This window comes from Delphinapterus leucas, chromosome 7 (assembly GCF_059928025.1).
Source record: "Delphinapterus leucas isolate spDelLeu-1000000601 "Yukka" chromosome 7, BTC_Dleu_Yukka2, whole genome shotgun sequence".
Classification (NCBI taxonomy): Eukaryota; Metazoa; Chordata; class Mammalia; order Artiodactyla; family Monodontidae; genus Delphinapterus; species Delphinapterus leucas.
The window spans coordinates 47,874,674-47,895,120 of NC_143135.1; the positions used below are offsets into that span (position 1 = coordinate 47,874,674).

Here is a 20,447-nt window from a genome sequence, read left to right on the forward strand (position 1 = left end):
AAGAAATGTCTCCCTCCAGGACAAAGGGCAGGCTTGCTCTCTGCTTGCTATAAAATGGTGAGTTCCCCAAACTCAGTGTTCCTCTCCTGGAATGCAACCCACTGCATGTGGAGGCATCCATCCAAGTCTTTCACATCGACCCTGTGGGACCTGGGGCACTCAGGAAACTGACACAGACATGCCCAATGCTTATGGGGCTATACTCTGAGTAATGAAGTCCTCTGTCTCTGACAGGATTCTACATCTCCTGCCAGCATCCATTCAACAGTAATAGGCTAACTTATTAGGTTACAAGCAGAATAAAATTAAAATTTAGACCCCAAAGTTACATCATAATTGTGAAAAATACATATATAAATTGACAATGGAAACATAGAAAAGCAGCACTTTCTTGGAAGAGCCAGGAAGACGTATCATAGTGTCTAGGCTTCCCACATGTAGAGCAAAATTCTTGACCCAGAGGTCAATAATTCATGCTGTATAAGTAAAAATGTACTAGCCAATATCAATCAGTTCAAGATTTAAAAAGAAAATAAAAATCTAAACAATACATCATTGAACATAAAAAGTACTCAGAACATAGGACGAGATTTTATTAGATTGCAAGCTCCTTGAGACCATAGACAGCATTTTTCCAGATAGAAAATGATTAGTAAAACCTTTGATTTAATAAGAAAAATTAATTCAAGGACAGATGGAATATCTAAGGATGACAGAACACGGAAGACCTAAATTAAGTGCTATTTACTTAATACATACCCTGTCCAAAGTACTAAGGGGGACACAAAGAAATGTGAAATATGGCTTCTATACTAATAACATGTAATATACTGATCCGTATATACGAAATTCAGATTCTCATTTCTGAGAATAACTTACCTTCTAGCCCCATTGATTTTTCATCGTCTCTCCATATACTAAATTTCTTCTAGCTGTATAAGCCACCAAATAGGCACCATTTTCCTAATGGAAAACTGAACTCACCCAAGCCTCTGAATATTGCAGTTTGGATGTCTCAAAGCCTCAAACAGAATTCCTACTCCATCATCCTGCAGGTCATTGTTCCCAAGGTCCAGGCTCTTCAGGTTTGGGTTGTTCAAAATAGCAGAAGACAGATCCAGACAACATGCTCTGACGAGAACACAGCCCATCAATCTGTGAGAAACAAAAAGAGAGGTGAGATCTTCAGCTGTGAGGTTTTATTAGTTTATTCCTAGGAGAGATGCCCAGGTATTTGAGCCTTTTCTCTGAGCCTTTTCTATCTATAACCTAGGGTGCACATAGGAAGGTCTAACACTACTAGTAAAAACAGATGAGATTTCTTTTTTTTTTTTTTTTTTTTGAGATTTCTTAATGAGCAGGAAAAAAGCCAGCAGGTGAAACTGCCTTCTCTCACAAATAGGTTGTTTTCTAGTAAGCTTCCCAGATCAAGGGTATAAACACTTATTTCTATCAATACCAGAAAAAAATGGATATAACTTTCCCGAGGAACTCACAGATCTCTATGCCTTCAGTTGCTAATATATTTTTGAAATAAAAATTCTGTCCAGTAATCTAAAAGTCATATTTCTGAAGAAGAAAGAAGCTACATACAAAAAGGTATTTCCTTCAAGTCCTTTGTAGGGCATTCAAGAGCATTCACAATCTGGCCTTGTGTTATCTTTCCATACTTTGTTCCCACCCTATTTTCCAACCATACCCATCCATTTTCCCCCCAAATATATCACATCTATCTGCATTCCCCCCTTCTTCTCTCTTCTTTCCTTCTGCTTAGAATATCTGCACATAACAAAATCCTCTTTATCTTTCAAGACTAAAGTAACTCAGTGTCTTCTGTCCCATTCCTTGCTCCCTGGGACTTCTGCCATATCCTTTTAACAACATATGGAATCTATATATAGTTGGCTTTATATTTATTTCCCTGCCATCTGCACTTTGTGAGTTACCTGAGGACAAGAGCATAACCTCAGAGATAACCTTTAGCCCCCTCAGCATCTAGCTCATATTTTTTGTAAATATTGCTTGAGAGAAGTGGCATCCTGAGAGGCTGTGACAGTAGCTAAGGAAGTACAAATTGGTCTGTGTGTTTACAGCAATGCTAAGGAGGAAAAGCAGGCTAAGCAAACATCTTGTGTGCATAGGTCACTTAGAAATTATATCTCTGTAGCTGAAATGAAGGCACTGGATTTATTTTTTTAATCTACTTTTTTAAATACACAGCGTGATATTTTATTTATTTATTTATTCGGCTGCTCCGGGTCTCAGCTGCGGCATGCGGAATCTTCCATCTTTATTGCAGCATGCAGGATCTTTAGTTGCAGCATGTGGGATCTTTAGCTGTGGCAAGCAAACTCTTAGTTGCAGCATGCATGTGGGATCTAGTTCCCTGGCCAGGGGTTGAACCCGGGCCCCCTGCACTGGGAGCGTGGAGCCCTAGCCACTGGACTACCAGGGAAGTCCCAAGGCACTGGATTTAATGATAAACACCATGAAGTAAAATGTTTTCTAGTTGAATAATAATCAAGGAAAGCAGAGAATCACATTGTAACCCATATCATATACATTTTCCCAGAGGAAGTACAGGTGCTTACTGGATCCAAGAGTTCAATCACCTTAGTGTTTACAGATGTGACAATCAACTATTAAACTCATTTGGAAATTTGGTTATCATGAGTCAGTCCAGTCAGGCCAAACACTTCTGGGTATACCATTGATCATCAGTTTATCATTCTAGAAAAACAATTTTGGGCTTAGACCCTTAATGACTCACCCACGCTACTAGTCCCATGGGAGGCCCTAGTGGGAAAGTGAGATTTCTAAGCGACACTTCTATCTTGCTTCACTCGAGCCACAATATTTACCTAATGAAATATTAAACATCATGTAGCCATTAAAATAATCAGATAATTGTATGTAAGTATTTAAATGTGTTTCTGAAATACTATCATGTGAAAAGGAAACCTCAAAGTCATGTCTACACAGTAATCACAATTACATACACACATATCATGCACATGTATGTCTACCCACTCCCAGAGCAAGGGAGAACATAATAGGAATAAAAATGGTTGCTGTTTAAGAATGACTGGATGGTTGGATATTTTAAAAAATTTCATTCCCAGTTTCTTTCAAAGTTGACCTAATTATAAACCTGAGTTTGAGAAAGAAAAACTAGTAGAGCACAGTTTCGGCTTCATGGATTTAAGGTAGAAGACACACAGTAGACTCCCTGGAGCACAACCAAGGAAAAAATGAAATGGCTACCATTCTGCCTGATGTCTCTGGTCCTCCCTACCTGAGGGAATGAGGGAAGTTGACTGTAATTACTGTAGTAATTGTTTTAGAAAAATCTGACGAATAGATTTCCCCAGCTTGTCTCAGGCAGAATGAGAGAGAGGGAATCAGCTGTGTATTCTTTTCTCTGACAAATACTCTGCTCCCAGCCTTTCTTTCCGCATCTCCCCTGCCCTCACAGTACCTAAAGCTACACAAAAGTAAGGTCACAGAAAACCTACTCCAGGTCTTGGAGACTGCAGCTTGGATGCCGAAAGACATCACACAGAAGCTTTACTCCATCATTCTGTAGGCAGTTTGACCCCAGATCCAGGTGCGTCAGGCTCTTGTTGCATAGGAGGGAGGTTGAGAGAGATTCACTGCTGGGTGAAGTGAAATGGCAATGCCTCAGCCTGTGGGAAGGACAGTGTAAGGAGAGATGGAATCACTGCTCTACTGCCTAGAGATTTATATCTTTGAAGAGATTTCATGTTACAATCCCATATTTACTTGACAGCACGCCATGTCAAATGAAATGCCCTCTTCCCCCATTGCCTCTTTGGCTGGCTCACTTGGGATCCTTAGGTTTGCGCCAAACTGGGCTACAAACTGGATTTTTGTTCTTCAGAATTTGTCTTACTATAAATAATATGTTAACTTCCTTACACTGTATATAAATATAGTATCCTACTGCAGAAGTAGCTCTATGGAGCACAGGAGCAGGCAAATGGAGTAGAATGACAGTAATCATAATTAACTAAGGACTTTTCATACATAATAAAAGTGGCATTTCCAATCAGAAGGGAAAAGATACATTATGCCATAAATGATTTGGGGACAACAGATCTAATATACAGGGGAAAGTAAGTTTAAGCCTTATAACAAAATAAATTTGGAATAATTTAAAATTTAAATGTTAAAAATTACATCATAAAGAATATGCAAAGGATGACATAAGTGGGTTTTCTTTTTAAAAAAGGTATTTCCAATTATGAAAAAACTCCTAGAAGTCATGAGGAGTCATAATTTGACTACACAAAAGTTGTAAACATCTATATCCTAAAATGACCATAAAGAAAGTTAGAAATACAGCAACATGCTAGGTAAGTTATTTACGATTTATAAAAAATAATAGTAACAACGTATATGTGATATTAATACCATAACGTATATAATAGAAAACATCCAGGAGAAAACTGAGCCTTATGAAGAGGCAATTCCTTGAATACTAGAGGCCAAAAACATTCGGAAAGATATTCAACATCAAATCATTTTTAGAGTTATTTTCAACTATCTAATTAATATTGATAAAGAAGCTTATAGATACAAAGTGAAGATATTAGAAATGTAAGCCCCTAAACCGCTGAGGGAATGTACACAATCTATCTGGAGGCAGTTTAACCATATCTGACAAAATAAAAAATTCTGACTCGTCAATTCCATGTCTAGGAAGTTACGTAACAGCAACGAACAGTATAATCACACCATGATCCAGCCATGCCACGTGACGTGTTCAATGGTTTTTGTTTAATCATATTGATATATATTTACCTGTTTGGAGCCCAGAATATAGAGTTGGATGGGTGGACTTTAGTCCTAAATCCATCATTTTCTTGTAAGCATTATGAAAGCTGCATAACCTTTCTAAGCCTCACATTCCTTACCTGTTCAGTGAGGCACTTAGAACTCAGGTGGCCAGACTGGCACCAATAGGTACTTCTGTTCAGGTTAAACAAATTTTGCGCAGGGCCCAGCACAAAGTCAGGGCAAAATAAATGGCGATTATTAATACCATCATCCTGATCATTATCATTAAAGATTCTGGGGAAAAAGCAAGGGACATAATAGGTCCATAATATTTTCCCAGTTTAAATATATTTCAAAATGGGTATTATATTGGAAGGATGACAACTAGCAGACACTCACACAAGGCTCTGTAGAGTGCACTCTGGCTGTTTCAAGGCATCACTCATAAGCTTTACTCCGCTATCTCCCAAGACACTGTCCACCGAGCATAAACGTGTCAGCCTTTTATTGCTGATGAGAGCCAAAGAGAGATCCTCACAACCAGCTACCGTGAGCCCACAGCTTTCTAAGCTGAAGGAGAAAGACAGATGGGGAGGGATCAGTCAATTCCCAAAGTGCATCCTTCTCTTCTCCTTCACAGGGAAGTTAGCTGGTACTCACAACCCCTACATCTCTACTATAGAAGCAACCTCATCAAACCTACTTAAATCATGAATTCCACTGCAGCTATGGACAGGGTATGATGAAACAAAACATAGGAGGAGAGAGGATAAGCCTCGAAAACAATGAAAATAAGATGTCAGTCATAAAGAGATGTCTACAAGTCAAGTGAAAGAGGAAGGGAGGTAGAAAAAGAAAAGGAGGAGGTCTTGCAGGATTGATGAATGAGCCAATTAATGTCAGGACCCAAGCAGTTTCCCCATTCAGGTCATAATTAAGCTACGCAAGACTGAACAAAATGAATCTATAGAAAATAGTACAGAAAGACTCACGATAATCTCTCTAGGTTACACTTTGGGTGCATTAAGGCCTCACACAACATCTTCACTCTGTCATCCAAGAGATTATTAGTTGATGGATTCAGAGATAACAAGCTTTGGCTTCTGATGAGAACCTTAGAGATATTTCGGCAACAAACCGTAGTTAGGTCGCAGGATTGATTCCAAGCTGGAAAACAATACAGAAAAAAAGAAATGACCACTCCTCAGAGAATAATGATAACCCCCACTCACCCAGCCAGAGGGTGTGGTTTCCCAGTCTTTGGGATTTGTTCTGAAAATCCAGCTTCCCTACACAGAATGAGAATGATTTAACTAAAGCACAGGGCTCTGACAGAGAGAGTTAGGGAGGGGAGGGGAGGAAGCTTGTCTCTTCCATCCCCACCTCCCCAGTTCCCCCACGAAATATGTATGCAAGCATTTAAAAATATCTTCAAATTATAATCTTTTTTAATCTGGGAGAAATTTCCTTTAACTACAACTTGGAAGAAGGTGGACTGGAGGATGGCTGTACCCTTGCATTCTTTGACTTCTGAAACAGAATAGAGGTGGGCAGGAAATCAGACGTAAAAGCTGTGACAACCACAAAACTGTCTGCCAAGAGCTCATTTCTTCATGGGAGCCAACCTATGTTTTCTGAGGAACCCTGTCCTTAACAGTGAAAACAAGAAGTAAATCAGAAATAAAATAAAATGGTTTCTAAAAATAAAGTAAAAGAGGAAGGGAAACAGAAGAAGAAAATAAGAAGTACATGTAGAGCCCCTATTTTCAGAGACTCATATTTAGAGACCACTTGGGCTTTGACCATGGCTGGGACTAATATCAGCTATTTGTAAGAAGAGTCAGGCAGCAGCATTCCTGGAACTTGGAATTGTTCCATTTACTCCCATTAATCAAGGACTTATCAACTTGAGTCCCTCGAGAATTGGTTCTCTACATCAAAATCAGCATATAGAGAGGTAGGAACAGGAGAAACTCCCTCCTCAGTCCAGAATTAGACCTCAGTGGATGACCTAGAACATGGCTCAAGGCTGAAAACCTCACCTTGCTTTGAAAAGTTGTTATGGACTGAATTGTTCCCCAAATTTGTATGTTGAGGCCCTACCCCCAGCCCAATGTGACAGTATTTAGAGACAGGGCCTCTAAGGAGGTAGTTAAGGTTAATGAGGTTGTAAGAGTGGACCCCTAATCCAATAGGACTGATGTCCTCATAAGGGGAGGAAGAGACACCAGGAGTGAGCACATGCACAAAAAGGCCATGTGAGGACACAATGAGAAGGTAGCCATCTACAAGCCAGGGAGAGAGGCCTCACCAGAAACCAACCCTGCCAGCACCCTGATCTTGACCTTCCAGCTTCCAGAACTGTGAGAAATAAATTTATATTGTTTAAGTCTGTGCTATTCTGGGTATTCTGTTATGGGAGCCTGAGCAGATTAATACAAAAGGGTTTGTATCAGCAGCCAGGTAGGCAACTAGGGAAACCAGGGAAATCTTATAAATTATGTTTGGATAGAGCTCTTCTAGACAGAAAAGAGACTCCAATATTATGGGACCTGTGGATAAAATATTAAAGCTTAACAGAAAGAAAACATTACACTAAGGGACAGAAAATAAGCACATGTATAAAACCCAGAAAACTAGGAAACAGAAGAAAGTGCTTAGAAAGGCTTCCTTTACATTTTAAATGTATAGGAAGACTCTGTGAAACAAGAATACCACATCAGAAGTGGAGATCAGGGGAATTCCATAGAGGTCAACTGGTTAGGACTCCACGCTTCCAACGCAAGGGGCACAGGTTCAATCCCTGGTTGGGGAACTAAGATCCCGCATGTCTCAAAAAAAAAAAAAAAAAAAAAGTCAAAACAAAACAAAACAAATGGCTATGGGACTTCTCCCTGATTTTACTAAAGTGAGAAATAAAAATGCACACGTTTTCTTAGATCACATAAGGCTTTGCATTTCTTTAACAATAAGTCTAAACTAAAGAATTTCCTAAATCTCTTACAGTTCCCTTATAGGTCAAATAATCATTACTTATGTTAATATTTATTGTTTGTTTTTTTAAAAACATCTTTAATGGAGTATAATTGCTTTACAATGATGTGTTAGTTTCTGCTTTATAATTATGTTAATATTTAAAAGAATATAAATATAAATCTGGGTGTATAATTTAAATGAGTTAAATAAATAACTAACATCTTTATAAATCAGGATCTTATAAATCTTGGAATGAGACAATATTACAAACACTATACTATCTGGGTCAAGCTTGAGATATAATACTGTTTTGCTAAATTCTTAGTTACTAACAGTGGCTATACTCTCCTTAATGTTAACTTGAATATATTTTCTAAACTTACTAATTGATTTTGGAAACTTGGAATAATGTAATATTTTAAAAATTAGTAATTTGGGGCTTCCCTGGTGGCACAGTGGTTGAGAGTCCACCTGCCGATGCAGGGGACACGGGTTCGTGCCCTGGTCCGGGAAGATCCCACATGCCGCAGAGCGGCTGGGCCCGTGAGCCATGGCCACTGAGCCTGAGCATCCGGAGCCTGTGCTCCACGACGGGAGAGGCCACAACAGTGAGAGGCCCGCGCATCGCAAAAAAAAAAAAAAAAAAAATTAGTAATTTGTGTTTATCTAAAGACATCTAAAGAAATTAAACTTCAAAGAGAGAAAATAAATTACATTCTTACAACAATCTGTTACCATTTTTTCTTCATACTATTCAAATTAAAATAGCAAAATCAATGTATTGTCTTATATCCCATGTTATTTATGTTTAAAGAGTTAGGGCTTAAACATTTAAACCAGGGGTCCCCAACCCCTGGGCCATGGACTGGTACTGGTCCGTGGCCTGTTAGGAACCGGGATGCAGAGCAGGAGGTGAGCGGCAGGTGGGCAAGCGAGCGAAGCTTCATCTGTATTTACAGCCGCTCCCCATTGCTCGCATTACCGCCTGAGCTCCGCCTCCTGTCAGATCGGCTGCGGCATTAGATTCTCATGGGAGCGCGAACCCTACTGTGAACTGCACATGCGAGGGATCTGGGTTTCAAGCTCCTTATGAGAATCTAATGTTTGATGATCTGAGGTGTGGCAACCCTGAGGTAGGGCAACCCGTACCAGCAGAAATTTACCTATGTCTTTTTACAAGCTGTGAGTTTTGTCGTCACCAATAAGGACGACTCAGGGAGCTTCACTTTTCTCAGCAAACTACTCATGAGGAAGGACACGGGGTGTACCTGGGTCCAGTCTGTACACAGCACACACTCAGGTTCCTCAAAGGCAAAGTTCAGTTCATCAAAACTATCAGTAATAAAAAGGAGACTACTCGGCTGGGACAGAATCCTTTCAATGGGGCCTTCTGTGCAGGGCCAGTCCTTTGATATCATTTGAGCAAAGCTTCTCTCTCTCAACTGGTTCATTTCTCTTGCATTGAGATAAAAAACATAGGTAAATTTCTGCTGGTAGGGGCTGCCCTGTGCCCAGTCTAACATCACCATTCTCACCAAGGTTGTCTTCCCAACTCCAGCAGCCCCCTGAAGGATCACGGTCTGTGGCTGCTCACCCGTTCTGACATCCTCATCAAACAAACGTTCCAACAGTTCTCGGCCTTCCTGAGCAATTTCATGACAGAAGGTTTCAGATTCTCCAAGCAAATAGTTCTTATCTAACATGATGCAAAATTTTTCCCTTATTTGAACTCTGTATTCTGCTCCGTCACCTAAATCAGTTAGAAGGGAGCCAGAAGATACACATGATCAGAATTAATTCTATGATTTTCAATCTTAAGAATATTGCACTTAGAGTAGGACCAAGAAGTGATACATGCTGAAATCAAAGTACAGCTGGTTTAAATGACAAAAGAATGTAAATAAAACAAAAATATTCTTGTAGGTTTAAAACCCACATTATAAACTGAAAAAACAGAACCCACAATGCAGAAATTAATGATGGAAAATAAAAATTAGATTCGTTCCAGAAATACTTTTTTTCTTCCCTGTACTTCTATTCTACAGAGAAAAAAGAGGATGTATGTGGAGAACAGAGCCATCATCCAGATAAAAGGAGAACACAGGCAACAATTAACAATAATACCCAGATAGGAACTGAAAACAGATCTGAATCTACAGATCAAAATCATCCACTTTATACAGATAAACCATTAGTGGACATGAACAGTTGCAGACATTCTCCCCAAGGAGCAAGACGGCTAAGCCCCACATCGAGCTTCCCACCCTTGGGGTCCTGCACTGGGAAGATGAGCCCACAGAACGTTTGGCTTCGAAGGCAGCAGGGCTTACTTTCAGGAGAGCCAGAGGGCTGTAGGAAACATGACTCTGCTCTTAAAGGGCACATACAAAATCTCACATGTTGAGACCCAGAGTAAAAGCAGTAATTTGAAAGGAGCTCGGGTAAGACCTAGTACCTGATCTTGGAAAGCCTCCCAGAGAGGCAGGAGGCAACTGGGACTCACCCATGGGACACAGACACTGATGGCAGCTGTTTGGGGAGTTCCTTCTACCACGAGGACACTGGTGCTGCCAAGAGCCATTTTGGAGTCCTTCCCCTAGCTCATTAGCACCAGGACCCAGCCCTGCCCACCAGCTGGTGGGCACCAGTCCTGGGGCACCCCAGATCAAGCAGCAACCACATAGGGACACAGCTTCACCCACCAGCAAGCCGATAGAAGCCGTAGGCCCCCCTGAGCATCCCAGCTGGCCCAGGACCCATCCCCCAGACCCCCACCAGTGGGAAGACACCAGTCCCTGGACCCTGCCTACCAGCGGGTGGACACACCAGCTCCAAGATATCTTAGGCCCCTCAGCCAGCATCCCTGGTATCCAGCCTCAACCACCAGTGGGCCAGCACTGGCCCCAGAACCTGCCCTCATCTACCAGCTCTAGGACCCCCAGGCCACAGCCAGCCACCCCAAACCTGGCTCTGCCCATTAGTGGGTCAATACTAGCCCTGGAACCCCTCAGAGCTCCACAGCCAGTCACCTCTGGACCTGGCTCCACCAGGGGTGCCAGGACAGACTGGTCCAGTCCTGGCACCCCTGTACTCCCAAAGCCAGCCACCTTGTGATCCGGCCCCGCTGACCAACAGGTCAGCCCAGACTGTGCAGCCAGTCACACCATGCCCCAACCCCACCCAATAGCAGGTCATCACCAGCTCTGGGAACCCTGGGCCTGCAGCCGGCCACCCATGGCCCAGCCCCACTCACCAGCGGGACAGCACCAGGACAGGGACCCCCCAGGCCATGCAGCCAGCTGCTCCAGGACCAGCTCCACCAGCAGCCAGCAGCCTCTGCACTAGGCAGGGCCTAGCAACCAGGCCAGGGGCCAGCCATGCCTACCTGTGTGTCCACAGTAGGCATGTGGCCTGTTGTAGCCCTGCCACAACAGAAGGGCCCATGCAGCCCAGATAGGAGTCACCACTAGAGCATATACCTCTGTTGACCAGAGGGAAGTGTGCTACTGGGCCTCAGGTCAGCTCCTAAATAAGGCCACTTCCCCAAGATTAGGACTGACCTACCTAATACATAGAAACAGACACAGAAACAGCTACAAGAAAAAAGCTAAAAAACACAAACACATGGAGGCTAAGCAATATGCTACTAAACAACTAATGGGTCAATGAAGAAGTCAAAGGGGAAATAAAAAAATACCTAGAGACAAACGAAAATGAAACCACGATGATCTAAAACCTATGGGATGCAGCAAAAGCAGTTCTAAGAGGGAAGTTTCTAGCAATACAGTCTTAACTCAGGAAATAAGAAAAATCACAAATAAACAACCTAACCTTACACCTAAAGCAACTAGAGAAAGAACAAACAAAACCCAAAGTTAGTAGAAGGAAAGAAATCATAAAGATCAGAGCAGAAATAAATGAAATAGAAATGAAGAAAACAATAGCAAAGATCAATGAAACTAAAAGCTGGTTCTTTGAAAAGATAAATAGAATTGATAAACTTTTAGCCAGACTCATCAAAAAAAACAGGGAGAGGGCTCAAATCAATAAAATTAGAAATGAAAAAGGAGAAGTTAACAATGGACACTGCAGAAATACAAAGAATAAGAGACTACCACGAGCAACTATATGCCAATAAAATGGGCAATCTGGAAGAAATGGACAAATTCTTAGAAAGGTACAATCTCCCAAGGCTGAACCAGGAATAAATAGAAAATATGAACAGACCAATCGCAAGTACTGAAATTGAAACTGTGATAAAAAACTCCCAACAAACAGAAGTTCAGGACCAGATAGCTTCATAGGAGAATTCTATCAAACATTTAGAAAAGAGTTAACACCTATCCTTCTGAAATTATTCCAAAAAATTGCAGAGGAAGGAATACTCCCAAACTCATTCTATGAGGCCACAATCACCCTCTTACCAAAACCAGACAAAGATATCACAAAAAAAGAGAATTACAGGCCAATATCACTGATGAACACAGACACAAAAATCCTCAACAAAACACTAGCAATCCAAATTCAACAATACATTAAAAGGATCATACACCATGATCAAGTGGGATTTATCCCCAAGGAGAGTTCAGTATCTGGAAATCAATCAATGTGATTCACCACATTAACAAATTAAACAATAAAAATCATACGATCACTTCAATAGATGCCGAAAAAGCTTCTGACAAAATTCACATCCATTTAGGATAAAAACTCTCCAGAAAGTGGAGGTGACCATACTACCCAAGGCAACCTACGGATTCAATGCAATCCCAATCAAAATACCAAGGGCATTTTTCACTGAACCAGAACAATCTAAAATTTGTATGGAAACACAAATGACCCCAAATAGCAAAAACAATCTTGAAAAAGAAAAACAAAGCTGGAGGTATCACAATCCCTGACTTAAGACTATACTACAGTAATCAAAACAGTATGGTACTAACACAGAAACAGACACACAGAACAATGGAACAGAAAAGAGAGCCCAGAAATGAACCCATACTTATATGGTCAATTAATCTACAACAAAGGAAATGTGAATATATAATTGAGAAAAGAGAGCCTATTCAATAAATTGTGTTGGGAAAAGTAGACAGCTGACATGCAAAAGACTACTTTGTCACACCATATACAAAAATAAACTCAAAATGGATTAAAGACTTAAATGCAATGCAAGCAACCTAAGTGTCCATCGACAAAGGAATGGATAAAGAAGGTGTGGTACATATATACAATGGAATATTACTCAGCCATAAAAAAGAATGAAACAATGTCATTTGCAGCAACATGGATGGACCTAGAGATTGCCATACTGAGTGAAGTAAGTCAGACACAGAAAAACAAATATTATATGATATCGCTTATATGTGGAATCTAAAAAAATGGTACAGATGAACTTATTTATAAAACAGAAATAGAGTCACAGATGTAGAAAACAAACTTATGGTTACCAGGGGGGAAAGGGTGGGGGAGGATTAAATTGGAAGATTGGGATTGACATATACACACTACTGTATATAAAATAGAAAACTAATAAGGACCTACTGTAGAGCACAGGGAACTCAACCTATATGGGAAAAGAATCTAAAACAGAGTGGATATATGTATATGTATAACTGAATCACTTTGCTGTACAGTAGAAACACAACATTTTAAATCAACTATACTCCAATAAAAAATTTTTTAAAAAGACTTAAGTGTTAAGACCTAAAACCATAAAACTTCTGGAAGAAAACATAGGCAGTGTGCTCTTTGACACTGGTCTTAGCAATATTATTTTGGATATGCCTCCTCAGACAAGGGAAATGAAAGCACAAGTAAACAAATAGGACTACATTGAACTAAAAAGCTTTTTTTTTAAAAAAGGTTTTGCATTTGAGGGTATTATGCTAAGAGAAATAAGTCACACAGAGAAAGATATAATATCACTTATATGTGGAATCTAAAAAAATGCAACAAACTAATGAATATAACAAAAAAGAAGCAGACTGACAGATATAGAGAACAAACTAATGGTTACCAGTTGGGGGGGAGGGGCACTATAGGGGTATGGGATTAAGAGGTACAAACTATTACATACAAAATAAGCTACAAGGATATATTGTACAACACGGGGAATATAGCCAATATTTTATAATAACAATAAATGGACTTTTAAAAATTATGATTCTTATATTGTACACCTGTGACATATAATATTGTACATCAACTATACTTCAATCAATAAATAAATAAATAAAAAGCTTTTGCACAGTGAAACTATCAACAAAACAAAAAGGCCATCTACTGAATGGGAGAAGATATTTGCAAATACTATATCCATTAATGTGTTAATATCCAAACTATACAAAGAGCTCATACAACACAACATTAAAAAAAAGCCCTGGTGGCACAGTGGTTAAGAATCCGCCTGCCAATTCAGGGGACATGGGCTCGAGCCCTGGTCCGGGAAGATCCCACATCCCGCGGAGCAACTAAGCCCGTGCGCCGCAACTACTGAGCCTGTGCTCTAGAGCCCACGAGCCACAACTACTGAGCCCGAGTGCCACAAGTACTTAAGCCCGCGCGCCTAGAGCCCGTGCTCTGCCACAAGAGAAGCCACCTAATGAGAAGCCCGTGCACTGCGACGAAGAGTAGCCCCTCTCGCCACAACTAGAGTAAAGCCCACGTGCAGCAACAAAGACCTGATGCAGCAAAATAAATAAATTTATTTAAAAAAAAAACCCTATTGAAAAATGGGCAGAGGACCTGAATAGACATTTTTTCAAAGATGACTTCAGATGGGCAACAGCACATGAAAAGATTCTCAACATCACTAATCATCAGAAAAATGCAAATCAAAATCACAACAAGACATCACCCCACATCTGTCACAATGGCTATTGTCAAAAAGACAACAAATAACAGGTGTTGGCGAGGATACGGAGAAAATGGAACCCTCAGGCACTGTTGGTGGGAATGTAAGTTGGTACAGCCAGTATGGAAAACAGTAAGAAGGTTCCTCAAAAAATTGAAAACAGAACTACCATACGATACAGTAATTCTACTCCTGGGTATTTAGCCAAAGAAAATGAAAACACTAATTCAAAAAGATATATGCACCCTTATGTTTACTGTAGCATTATTTACAATAGCCAAGATATGGAAGCAACCTAAGTGCCCTTCAACAGATGAACAGATAAAAAAACTGTGGTATATATACACAATGGAGTATTAGCCATAAAAAGGAATGAAATCTTGCCATTTGTGACAACATGGGTGGACCTAGAGGGTGTTATGCTAAGTGAAGTAAGTCAGACAGAGAGAGACAAATACTGTACAAGTTCACTTATATGTGGAATCTAAAAAACAAATGAAAAAACATAATGAAACAGAAACAGAGTCATAGATACAGAGAAAAACAGGTGGTTGCCAGAGGGGTGGGAGATGGGAGGAATTTAGAAATAGGTGAGGGAGAGGTACAAACTAAAAAAGAAAAAGAAAGAAAGAAATGAACATTGAAGCATAGCCTGAAGAATATTTTAAAGAAAAGAAAAGAAATTCCCAAGTGTCCAAGTAGAATGAAAATATAGTTACATCTTTTCCTAGTTCAGTCTGATTCCTTCTTTAGAGCTCAATTTAAATGTCACTATCTCTGGGAAGACTTCTCTGAACTCCAAAGATAGATAGTTCTCTCTTTTGTATATTCTCAGAACACAGTATATTTTCCATTCACAGCACATATCTCAAGCTGGAATTACTTTAGTTTTTAAAGCATATAATTCTTTTCTTTGTTCTACTAGGGCATTCAGTGCAAACATCTAACAAAGTTCATATCCCACTAAATTATGCTTATTTTTCCCCCAGGGGAAGGTATGGTATTAGAAGTCAGATACTCTTTCTTTTTATGATATAATATCATACAGTGCTGTACTTTTAAAAAATTGGGATTATAAGGATGATCTTTACTATCTTCATTATACTTTTATCTATCTTCCAAATTTTCCAAAGTAAATTTCTATGGAGGTAGAACCTTGGTTTCCTAAATTTTATACCACAAAAATAAGCTTCCTTATATTGTATCAGAAATTAAGGTCCAAGCAGGAACTTATCTTTAAAATCATTTAATACAATAATAAATTTTTATTTATTAGTGCTTAGAATAAAATAGGTTCTCAACTATTTCTTGAATGAAATAATGTAGCCCATTAGAAAGCAGCATAGCTGAGCTAAGCTGGTCCAGTTTTCTTTGTATTATAATTCATTTATATAACCTAGAATTCAGCCATATAGAATTCAAAACAAAGTAGGGGGACTGGAAATGGTATTGAACTAAGACTGAGAAAACCTGGTCCTAGAAATAACATTTTACGCAGACTAGTTGTCACCATCCTGGAACTCAATTACAGCATCATTTCTTTTTAAAAAAAATTTAATTTAATTAATTTTTTTACACAGCAGGTTCTTATTAGTTATCTATTTTATACACATCAGTGTATACATGTCAATCCCAATAGCCCAATTCATCATACCACCACCATCACCCCCTGCCACTTTCCCCCCTTGGTGTCCATATGTTTGTTCTCTACACCTGTGTCTCTATTTCTGCCTTGCAAACAGGTTCATCTGTGCCATTTTTCTAGATTCCACATATATGTGTTAATATACGATATTTGTTTTTCTCTTTCTGACTTACTTCACTCTGTACGATAGTCTCTAGATCCATCCACGTCTTTACAAATGACCCAATTTTGTTCCTTTTTATGGCTGAGTAATATTCCATTGTATATATGTACCACATCTTCTTTATCCATTCGTCTGTTGATGGGCATTTAGGTTGCTTCCATGACATGGCTATTGTTAATAGTGCTGCAATGAACACTGGGGTGCATGTGTCTTTTTGAATTATGGTTTTCTCTGGGTGTATGCCCAGCAGTGGGATTGCTCTGTCATATGGTAATTTTATTTTTAGTTTTTTAAGGAACCTCCATATTGTTCTCCATAGTGGCTGTATCAATTTACATTCCCACCTACAGTGCAAGAGGGTTCCCTTTTCTCCACACCCTCTCCAGCATTTGTTGTTTGTAGATTTTCTGATAATGCCCATTCTAACTGGTATGAGGTAATACCTCACTGTAGTTTTGATTTGCATTAATTTAATCTGATTTGATTTGCTCTAATAATTAATGATGCTGAGCAGCTTTTCACGTGCTTCTTGGCCATCTGTATGTCTTCTTTGGAGAAATGTCTATTTAGGTATTCTGCCCATTTTTTGATTGGGTTGTTTGTTTTTTTAATATTGAGCTGCATGAGCTGCTTATATAAAGATTTTTCTTTTGATGTGGACCATTTTTAAAGTCTTTACTGAATTTGTTACAATATTGCTTCTGTGTTATGTTTTGGTTTTTTTGTCCCCAAGGCATGTGGGATCTTAGCTCCCCGACCAGCGATCAGACCCATACCTGCTGTATTGGAAGGCAAAGTCTTAGGGACTACCAGGGAAGTCCCTACAGCATCATTTCTAATGGAAGAGAGGAGACGCAAAAAGTCAAATACTGCCAGCTCAGGGACTCTTCAGTCTATAATACCTTTGTTCATCAGACTGTCAATTTTTGACTGGCCATTTCCAAATACTGCTCTTTTGAGGCTCTGAATTAACATGGTTCTGTTTCTGACTTTGTCCAGAGAGCCAGTTTTGTCAACTCTTTTTGAACAATAATCACAGAACAGGTAGGATATTGCAAGAAGTTAACAAGGGTTGAACAAAGGTCCCCTGGGAGATAACTTTCCCCCATGATGCTTCAAAAGCACAAACCTCCCAAATCTGACAAAAAGCCCATCTACTTACCCAGCACTGCTTCCTGATCACCTTGTACCTCTCTGGCCCCAGTGTCCTCTGGTGTCAGTCTGGGCTGTCCCTGCAACAGGTTCCAAAAGGATCGTGAGATTTACCAAAAACAAGGAGAATTTGGTGATGGCCAGAACAGGGGCCAGAATTTTCCTCAGTGTCCAATTCTATGATCATCTGGGTTTAAGAAACTAGAGCCAACAAAGCCTCAGACTCCACCAGCTCAGCTGAGGGTGAAGTGATGTGGCGTGAACAACACTGAAGCATGATACCTCTTGCCATGCTTCCCACCCTGTAACTCTAAGGCAAGTAGTCTAGTCTAAGCCTAAGTTTCCTCGACTGTACTGACCTCACAAGGATATGGTGAGGCTCAAAAGAAATAATGGGGTTTCCCTGGTGGCGCAGTGGTTGAGAGTCCGCCTGCCAATGCAGGGGACATAGGTTTGTGCCCCGGTCCGGGAAGATCACACATGCCGCGGAGCGGCTGCTCCTGTGAGCCATGGCCGCTGGGCCTGCGCATCCGGAGCCTGTGCTCTGCAACGGGAGAGGCCACAGCAGTGAGAGGCCCGCGTACTTAAAAAAAAAAAAAAAAAAAAAAAGAAATAATGGATATACATTTTGGAGCTCTAAAGCCTTGTATACTAATAAGGAATTTTAGATGTCTACAGAATTTCACACCTGGGAATGACTAAAACTACTGTTTTGCCTTATGTCCCTTAATAATTTTTTGCCCATTCCTCATATTTCAGCAAAGATTTAAGGTCATATTTGAGTGTCCTCAAAATTTAGGCCAACCTATGACTTTATTTGTAGTTTAGGCAAAGGAGCACTAGATGGGGCAATTCTTTTCACTCAATTCCTTTAATCATTCTAATTGGTACAAGATGGATGAATTACCCCCAATTAAGGAGCCAGGCTGAATAACAGTACTCAGAACCCTCCAGCCTGTTTAGTGTTCCTCAAACGATCCAACGTGCTTGAGCACCATGGAGCCTGTGTCCCACAGAATGGTTTAATCCCCAAGTCCCTCTCATAGAACCAATGGGCTCCAGGAACCACTTCCTTCTTTCCACCCGTAGAACTGTGTCCAGCATCACTCACAGTTGATCTCTGCATTTGCTCTCTCACACAGATCCTTCAGGTTCATCTTGCCAAAGATTTTGAGAGCCACCCCCCAGGCCTGCTCTCCTGGATGGTACTTGTTCATCAAGTTAGCCAAATCCTCCTGCTTGGCCTTCTTCACTTCAGACCAGGGTATCCTGCAGGATCCAGGTTCCGTGGTCTCATTCTTTAGGAGTGACTTGAATCTATTTAATTCCTCTTTGTTTAGCTCCTCCAAATACAGTAGCAGCCCCAAATCATAAAAGAAGGAGGAAGATGACAAATCTGTCATCTTGTCCAGGGATCAATATTCAAGCTTCAGTGGGGAAAAAATAATCAAAAGAATGTGGAATAAATGGGGCCTATGGAAAAGTAAGTTTAGAAAATGAAATACCTCTAAAAACATATATTAATTCAACAAACCTGTATTGAAGCCTACTGTATCAGGCTCAGTACTGACTTCCTGTCCACTGTAATACATTTTGTATCATAAAAACATTCTTCTAATATAGACCAATCTATGATTCTTCCACCTTCCCAAGAGTTACTCCCAGTCCCACACTTATGAGCTGTAAGAAATAAAGAAAGGCAATTCATCTCTCATTACTCTTCTGCAAAGCAAGGATATCAGAACCAATCTCAGAGGACTGTGGTATGGATTAAATAAGGTAGAGTTCCTATATCAACTGGCTCAGAACAGGCTCCTACTAAGTATTGGCAAATTTCTTCATTCTCTCTCTCCCCCACCAACACCCAACATACATCTCAGCCTATAAAACGTTGTTATTGTACCCCCATCATTACTCTTGAAGCACATGTGTCACCATTGGCATATATCACCATTTACCTCTTGTCATGTCATCTCTGGTCACAAATCCATACTAGTCCCTGAAGATCTGCATTCTTAGCTCACAAGCTACTTTCACATTCACTCCCCAACACCACAATTATTCTGGGTGAGCTCAAAGTTAAAGCCCTTCCCAAACAGCATTCTCGCCCACCTCAACCCCCATGACCTCATTGCACTCTAGCATCTCACCCTGATGCTCTCACTTATACTTTATCGTCAGCAGCTACCCAAACTCTGCAGTCCCTTAAATTAATTAAACTCTTAAACTAATACATTCCAGTTAATAGAGCAGTTTCATGCCTTCACTCCCATGGTGACTGTTCTTCAAATGCTATCAAATCCTAGTCTTTTGAGCCCTCTGTTTTCCTCTTATTTATCAGCCATCTTAAGAGCCTTATTCAATTTCTTATTTAGCACGGGTACTGCAATCATTTAAACCGTATCTTCAAGTTCCTCGTCTCCTCTTCAGTGATTTGCCTAAAGAGACAGAGCTAGTAAGTGGTACAGCTAGAACTCAACCTAGATCTTTCTCCAACCCCCTCTCCTTTCCAGCCTTTCACATGCCACCCCCTACTCTTGCCAATGGGATTGGATAAGATTGATGGGACAAGTAAAAATGTACAGAGGGAGATTTTACTTCTTAAACAGAAGGTGAATTATCTGAAAATTACAAAGTAAATCAGGACTTTCTCCTACAGTAAACTGTGAGCTATCTGCTGTTTTAGGGTTTTGTTTGTTTTGACTGGACTGCAGAAATAATCTAGATTATAGATTAGGATCTGACCAAAACAGGTTCCATAGTAATTTTTTTTTTTTGCGGCACACAGGCCTCTCACTGTTGTGGCCTCTCCCGTTGTGGAGCACAGGCTCATGGGCCCAGCCGCTCCACGGCAT

General features: G+C 40.2%; 1 protein-coding gene across 1 annotated transcript; it reads right to left on the minus strand.

Annotated features, from left to right (window-relative positions):
- Nucleotides 1–545: 545 nt before the first annotated feature.
- On the minus strand, nucleotides 546–20,090 carry NLRP14 (NLR family pyrin domain containing 14). The gene is given in 8 exon segments (XM_089915862.1): nucleotides 546–1,155; nucleotides 3,516–3,686; nucleotides 5,200–5,370; nucleotides 5,793–6,004; nucleotides 8,943–9,526; nucleotides 17,603–17,658; nucleotides 17,660–17,672; nucleotides 18,704–20,090. Coding segments are annotated over 8 exon segments (1,674 nt in total). The 5' UTR covers nucleotides 18,996–20,090; the 3' UTR covers nucleotides 546–980.
- Between the last annotated feature and the right edge of the window lie 357 nt (nucleotides 20,091–20,447).